Source organism: Oryctolagus cuniculus, chromosome 1 (assembly GCF_964237555.1).
Source record: "Oryctolagus cuniculus chromosome 1, mOryCun1.1, whole genome shotgun sequence".
NCBI lineage: Eukaryota > Metazoa > Chordata > Mammalia > Lagomorpha > Leporidae > Oryctolagus > Oryctolagus cuniculus.
Window position 1 is genome coordinate 77,800,997 of NC_091432.1, and position 8,119 is coordinate 77,809,115.

Below are 8,119 nucleotides of genomic sequence, written 5' to 3' on the forward strand. Positions count from 1 at the left end.
ATCCTCTCCTGGTCAAGCTTTGAGCCAAAGCTGCGTGACACACTCCCCCTTACCAACAGGAGGCAAGATCACGTTCTACAGTGACACCAAACAAAAGCATAGAAACCTTATTTGAAGGGAAATTGTAGCTGGGGGTGGGGGCTTTCTAATTAATCACAGAAGGGCTTCAGCTGAAACCTGCATGGTTTCAGATGTGCAGCCAATACTGCAGCAGTGGCCATCCAGCCTTCACAGGGTCACTGACCTCAGTCTGTGTGGAGGAACCTCACCTGTGCTGCCCTGCAGTGTCTGAGGGCCCACTACATGAAATGTTCTGGCCCACAGTCACAGAGATTTGCCCAAAAATTCTCTTCATTAATTATTTCCCTGAATACCAAGTTCAAGAGATAAAAGAAAATTACAGAGAAGCAGGTAAGGGATTAGTGGAATTTTATGGCAAAACTCACCCTTGGCACATGGGCTGAAGGGGTAGAATTATGCAGTATTGGAAATAACACACCCCTTCAGTGAACAGCCTAATGATTTGGGCCAAGTAGCTGTATTTCCTCCAAAATGGGTCAACCGTAGGCATTTGTCTAGGAAATGAGAGCACTGGCCTGAAGTCATGACATTAGATTAATACAGTTGAGAGGCAAGGGGCTATAAAATGATTGGGATCTTTTAAAGAGTGATTGCTTATTTGCTCAGGTCAGACAAACAATATCATGTGCAAGACAGAGCATCTGTGTTCACCATGTTCGGGGTCCTGTGTGGAAGACAAACCAAGCAGCCCTTATTGCTCAGTGCCTGAAGAAGACAGACCCCTTAAGCTAATCACATCTCACAATTTGCAGCTCTCAATCTGAGTAACTCCGCACTAGATCCTCTGTAAGGGTGCTTTCTACCCCAATTCTGGAAGTCGTCCACGTGATCACCTAATATTTAGCCTATTTGAAAAGTGAGTTCACGGGGACTATCTCATATGATCCTCACAGAGAAGGGGTGACATGGGTAGAGGAGCTTCTGAGATTCATCACGGATCACACAGCCAGCACATAATGGAGCTAGGACCAGGACCCAGTGACTGCACATCAACAATGCTTGCCTTGTTCCGTAGCTCTTCTTCTCTCAGAGAATTCTGCCTCCTGACCTCCCTCTGACCTCAAACTTCACTTAAATGCCTCTCCTGATCTGTCAAAAGTGGGTGGCATATCTACTGACCCCATTCCAAGAATGTAATGCCGGTTGCTAGATCTTTCAGGAACTGCCCATCACAGATGGAGGGCAATCACAGTGCATGAAGCCCAGTCCCTGACCCCAAAGAGCTCACATTCTAGCACAAAACAGTCCATGCACTGACCTGCCCACTAACTGCTACCCTGAAGACCCTACAAAGCTGCCCTTCTCTTTTCTTTCCTCATTGTATTGCTTAACTGCTGCAGAATCCTTGCATCTGGATGATGGAAAGCACCAAGTCTTGGGCCTTCTCTGGAGAGTCCCTGAGCACAGGAAGTCAGCAGGACAGTCCAAGACGGGCAGTCCAGTGGGAGAAAAGGCGGCATGCACAGCTGCTCCCTGGCAGGGCTGCTCCTTCCATGGCTTCCTTCTTTCCTCAGTGGTCAGAGAATGGGAGACAAGGTCACCCTAGATGCCCTCATCAACCCACACTGGCATCCACTGACTTCGGGGATGTATAAACGATGCATAACTTCAGAAAAACATGGGGTCCCACATATTTATGGATAGATTCCCATTTATGTTACTTGGGAGTCAAAGATTTACATTATGGATCAGAGTAGGGGTGGGTATGCTTCCAGAGGTCCAAAATCTAGAGTTTAAAACTGGCATTTGAGCTCTGCCTTTATTTTCTTAACTATTCACAAAGAAATAAGTGCTGTTTGGTTAATATGCTGGCACGTCTAAGGGAGTTATTGTCAAAATGCTTAGAGCCTGTCGTGGGAATTTACTGTTTTGCTCTCCAGCATCCATCCGTCCTACCCTGCTAACAATACCCAGATTTACGGTGGGGAAGCCACATCCCCTTTATTTTAATCTAGTTAGTGTAGGCAGCCCTACCTTAATCTCTATCTTTAACTCCATGGGTAGGATACAACAGCGTTAAGTTAACCATAATTAGTTTAGGAATGGGAAGAGAATGCATTCAGAGTCAATAAGAAAATTCACTTCCTTTCTCTTCTACAGGAGCTACCAGAAAAGATGAGTCCCTCTATTCCCGGAAAGTGTGGTGCAAGGACAGGAGATGGGTGGTTGTGGCAATGTTGGGATGAAAGGCTCCACTGGCTGGACCCCAAGGATAAAGCTGACATAGCAAAGGCAGAGCAGAGCAGGGTGCCAGAGAGAACCCACATCTTTATGAATGCCATCTGGACTTCTGGGTCAAGCCTTGCCTGCAAGCCTTCCTCTAAATTTCTAGTTAAAGGAGGCTTTTGTTTACTTAATCCAGTCTGCATTTTCTATCACTTACTGCAAAGTAATTCAAAGTGATGTAAACACCTGGAATACTTTGGAGAGTAGTAGTGTATGAGAAATTAAAGTCTTTGGGGTACAAAAAGAAGGAAGTCGATGTGATAGGTAGAAGCTGAAAGAAAGACTTATTTCCTTAGCTTAATAACATTTTTATTTGGCAGTAATTGCTTATTTATCCAGTACTTTATATAGTTGAAAGCCAAGTTTCAAATTCGATGATTCCTTTGATTGTCACAATAATCAAGTGAAGTAGGAATGGTGAGTCTACCAGAGCATCCATGTTAGGCTGAAGGAAGTGGAGTCTCAAGGAGATGAAATGAGATGCTCATATAAATTTGCGGAGGAAAGGAGGAGGTGAGCCTCAAATCCAGTTCGGTTGCTTCTGTCTCTCTCTGCCCAATCCCCTAATTCAAAGACACTAACTCTATCCCCAGAAACAGACATGTGTGCTCTTAGTTAACACTCATAGGTTAACAGCGGATTGAACTTGAACAGAGCATTGGAGATCTGGACCCAGAGACAGGATCTGCACTATCTAGCTGGTGACCTTGGGCAAGTCCCCACTTGTCTTGTTTTCTGCAAAAGGGGATGTTTGAACTAGAATTTCTAATGCCCCTTCACACTCTAAAATCTCTGCCATTCTAGATCTTGCTGTGCTCACTCTGGAATTAATCTTTTCCCCAAAATAATAATCAAAGCTTTATCTGACATTTATTTTCTCAGAGGTGGCCAGGTACTGTGCTAAGAATCCCACCTCCATATCTCTGCAAATCTCACAACATTTCTAAAACACCTGCATCTCTTTAACAGATACAAAAACTTAGACCCATAAGGGCGATCCGGGTAAAATGAACTGTCCAAGACCAAAAGAACTAATAAGCATCAAGGGGAGATCAGACTGACCATGGTGATCTTACCCTGGTCTATATCGTTATTCCTGAAGCAATTAGGCTCCCTGCATTACTGGTCACCACTCTTCATGAGAAAGAGGAGAGGGGAAAGAGAAAATCAAACCAAATCACACCAAGCCCCTGCAAGGCCAAGCGGAAAACCGCTGGACGGGCGCCCGGGATGAGCCTTCCCAGGCCAGGGGGCGGGGCGCCCTTCCCCACCAGCCACAGGATCGCCGCGGGGAGCCTATCTCTCGGGCCCCTTACCTTGTTGAGATGCGGGTTTCTGGTGACATCGTATCCTCTCTTCTTCAGAGGCACAGGGCGCGCCGGGCTGGACTTGGAGTGGCAGGCTCGCGTGGGTGCACAGGGTGCCCTTCGCGCGAGGGTGCCGCAGGCCTGGCCCGACCGAAGAGCCAGCCGCGCGTTAGTGCCCAGCGCCGCACCCATGGTCCTTGCGCAGACCTGGCACCGGGGAGAGACCAAGGTCAGGGGCGCCTTCTAGCCAGCCAGGACCGACGCAAGCAGCAGGGCACTGGGCCTGAGCCCAGAACGTGTCCTCCGGGAGAGAGCAAGGGCGCGCCAAGGGTTAAAGGCTCCAGCCCCCGCCGCCTGTCACCACCCCGCCTCCGCTCAAGGCCACCTGCTCAGCTCTCTCTGCTGCGGGGTGTCAGGCCTCAGCAAGTGCCAGGCAAAGAGAAAGCAAGCCCGAAAAAGCAGATCCGTGCGGGTGATAGCCCGCGCCACCCCCGCACTCAACCCGGAGAAGAAGCGGCTGCGCAGCGCGCGGGGGTGCGGGGGTCCCTGCACTCCCAATCCTGCCCGGGAATTTGCCTCGGTGGCTCTTGTCCTGGCTCACCTGCGCTGGTCCCGGAGCTGATGTCTAGGCGGATCCGCTGCGGGGCAGGCGGGGCGAGACGCTGCGGTTCGTTGTTCCTCTCCTGCCAATGGCTGGAGCGCTCCAGCGGCCTCCTGCTTGCGGGGCTGGTGCGTCCTCAATCCTTTCTTCGCAGTGCAGTGCAGTGCGGGCTGCCTTTGAGGACGCGGCAAGTTGCCTCACAGCTGCGCTTGCACCTGCCTCCTCAGTGACAAGATGAAGCTCAGAATGGCCCCCTGGGGCTCTGCACCTTGACAAGAGTGAAGGCACCTGGGGAGGCCGGCCTTCAGGGACCTCATGCTGCCTCGTGCTGTCCAACACAGCAGCTGAGCTGCATGCTATTGTGTGCCCTTAAGTAAATTGATTAACTTGGAAGAACATTTTAAAATGCAGTTCCCAGGTCACACTAGCCGCGTTTCTCGTGTTGCAGAGCCACCTGTACCCAGACACAGAGCACTTCCATGTTCACAGTTACTAAGAGTGGTCCTGGGGACTCATTGAGTCTGCCGTGGATTATTGGGGCCACGCTGGGATCTCAGGGCCCCTGTCACCCTCAGCTTCATTTTACGCTTTGTCCACAAAGTAATCAGGAGATAACTTTTAGTAAACATTTCATTCTTTGGAGGGCCTTCTGACTCCTGCTGACTGCTTCAAGTTCATCACACTCTGCTCTCTACCTTCTTCTGGGTTCTAGCCTCACTCGCTCCTCCCTGCTTCCCTACCCCACCCAGGAGCCTGCCACCCCAGGGTCCTTGTGCTTACCATTGCCTCTGTTGGAACACTTACACTCTGACCTTCCAAACGACTGCCTCATTTCCATCTCCACGGATTCCTCAGCTCTAAGACCTTTCCTCTGTTCCATCCAAGGTTGGCCTCCACTAGGGAATATATAGGGAAGGGGGTTTCCTTCATAGAACTTAACACAGGTGGTAATTAGCTTGTTTCTCTGGTTGGTTATTGTCTGATCCCCACCCACCTCCCCAAAAACAGACTTCGTGACCAGAGGCTCCACGTGTAACTCCTCATTGCCTTGCCTGCTGCCTGGCACACAGTTGCACAAGAAATAGTTGTCCGTTGAATGAAGGGAAGTGACAGCCTCCCTCAGGGATTGTGAGCCATCGGACTGAGTGCCAGACAGGTGCCATGGCCTTCTGCTGACTGCTCTTCAAAAGTCACCTGCCAAGGTGTTAGTTCTGCTCTCTGTCCAAAGTGGGGTTCGGTAACCAGCTCAGGGCTGCTCCTGCCTGAGTTCAGGAGTCCTGCATCTCAGCCACGGCTTTCTCCTCACTCAGTCTCTCCCCTCTCTGGTCTCTACTCCTACTTGTAGTGTGAATGATTTGTGTAGAGCAGGGCTTTCTAAAACAGAATCAGAATTACCTGGTGGGGGGGGGCAAAAATATCCCATCTATGGGTGTACTCTTGGACTGTCCATTTATTTCACAAAAGCCTGTAAACAATCTTTTCATTTCCCTTAAGCCAGTTTGAGCTAGATTTTTGATCATCTGCAACAAAAAATGTTAACTAATTCCTTCCAACACTTTTTATATTTGCATATCTTCCACAACTCTACAAGCAACTTGAAAGCAAAGATTGTATTGTGTGTGTTTGTGTGCGTGTATGTGCGCACGCATGCATATGCTTTTATCTTGGAACCTGGCACATAGCAAATCATCCAAAATGGTTTGTTGATCAAATCTGCCTGCTCTTGCTCAGTACAATGACCTTTCCTTCACCTCAGTCATTTGAAACTCAGCTAGAAACCAGGATGTAAATAGAGTTCTCCAAACAAGCATATATAATTTTTTATAACATCAATTTACTAAAGCTTGTGCAGTTTACATATGAGTCTCTTTCATGTCCTCACCTGCAGCCCATATTCCCTTAATCCAGACATAAATATAGCAGTGTTGTTTTTTTTTTCTTTTGTGTGTGTTTGCTCTTCGGCCACAATAAAGGAAAAGTGGGGAAGGCAGGTGCACCAGGTGCAGCATCAGAAGGAGGAGGGGCTTCTTGGTTCTAGAGTTGCGCAGGGACCCAGGTTCCCCCTGTCTTGCTGCTCTCTCCTTCTCCAGACACTGTTGTCTTCCATAGAGAAGCACTAGCACTACATTGGCATCCTAGCCTGCAGGAAAGGAGGGCAAGTGACTCCTTTTAACAAAGTGATGTAGAAGTTGTACACATTACTCCACCTATGGTGTTTAGATAAAAACCGTCACATCGTCACATCAAGGGATAAGGAAGGCTGGGAAGCAATGTTGCCAATGGGATGGACATGTACTTGCTCTGCTAAAGCTCAGTAGGGGAGTCCATTACTAAAGGGCTGAAGGAGAAAATGGTTGCCAGGAACCAGTAACTAGAAGCCTAGATTATAATACTTCGCTTTACCCTAAAGTGCTGTGCATGCAGTGGGTGCTCAGAAACTGTTAGCTAATATTAGTATTGACATCTGTGGTTTCCATCTCCGGTTTCAAGGCAATTTCCTTATTTTTAGAGCTGAACATAGGATTTCAAAGATCAGATTCAGAATGATGGAAATATTGCAGAATTGCTTCTTTTTTTTTTTCTTTTTTTATATACCCTTGTGTCGAGGGCTGACTTTCAATAGCAGAGTTTCTTCCAACTGCATACTAGCACTAGGTAAATGAATGAGTCTCTGTAATTTGTCTTGGCCCCTCTCCCTTCACATCCCATTTACTGAATTTTGCCATCATTGTAATGTTCCCTGGGGTGACAGGGAAGGAATTCCATTCCATGCTCTCTTGGACAGAGGCTCCATATTCCAAAGTGCCCTTAGTACCTTTGCATTTTTGCTGTGATTATGGAGATTTTCATCTCTACCTGTTGCCCTACTGGGTTGTGAGTTCCTTAAGGACTGGAACCACCACTGACAGTAATTTGCAACTCCTGTATCTGGGACAGTGCTTAGCACTACAATGCATTCACTTTATGGAATTAAATGAAATTCATGATTCAAATTTGTGCATAATTTCCCAAAGAGTGGACTTAATTAAACTCAATTTCATACATTGTTAAAAAGATATCAAAAGAGCTACAAGTTAGAGGTTTAATTCAGTCTGCTAGCTTGAAAGAAGATCGTTTGCCTTCTGAATTCAGATTTTATGACCCTACACATAGATTTTTTTAAAAAAATTATTTTATTTATTTGAAAGAGTTACAGAGAGAGGTAGAGAAAGAGAGAGATCTTCCATCCACTGGTTCACTCCCCAGATGGCTGCAATGGCTGGAGCTGCACTGATCTGAAGCCAGGAGTCAGGAGCTTCTTCTAGGTCTCCCACATGGGTGCAGGGGCCCAAAGACTTGGGCCATCTTCTACTGCTTTCCCAGGCCACAGCAGAGAGCTGGACTAGAAGAGGAGCAGCTGGGACTAGAGCTGGTGCCCATATGGGATGCTGGCGTTTTAGGCCAGGGTGTTAACCCACTGCACCACAGTACCAGCCCCCATACACATAGATTTTTAGAAGGTCAGCTAAAAATTCACTATTGTTTAGCTAATTTCATTGCTTCACACATTTATTCATAATATTCAAGATGGCCTCCAAGATAATTCATTAATTCATATTGCTGCTATCATTTTTGTAAATGCTTCAACATAAACACTTGCTGTATCTTCCAGTGAAGTCTTGTTTTTCCTTCACAACTCCCCTCAAATAAGAACTCCTGCCCCATCTTCCTAGCTTCCCCGCCTGCAGCTCACCCTTCCTTCCTGATGCTCCCCAAACTCTGTTGTTTCTCCTATTGTGGTTTTGTAATCTGTCTCTCTGTGAAGTGATTTATTAATGTATCTGTCTTCTCTGCTTCTTACAGGGGATCGTGGAGGTAGAACAACAGCTTTGAGTTCAGACAGTCCAGACTCTCCCAGCGACTA

General features: G+C 47.4%; 1 protein-coding gene across 2 annotated transcripts in view; it reads right to left on the bottom strand.

Moving 5' to 3' along the window:
* ME3 (malic enzyme 3) overlaps positions 1-4,549 on the bottom strand; it is a 195,214-nt gene extending 190,665 nt beyond the window's left edge. The window contains exons 1-2 of one of the 2 annotated variants that reach the window (XM_008263027.4): positions 4,216-4,549; positions 3,624-3,821 (exon numbers count right to left, since the gene is read on the bottom strand). In XM_008263027.4, the coding sequence (XP_008261249.2) occupies positions 3,624-3,806 (183 nt within the window). In that variant the 5' untranslated portion in view covers positions 3,807-3,821; positions 4,216-4,549. Of the gene's footprint in view, positions 1-3,623; positions 3,971-4,215 lie in introns of those variants that run through there. The other variant, XM_070076488.1, reaches the window with a different exon arrangement.
* Positions 4,550-8,119: the final 3,570 nt, after the last annotated feature.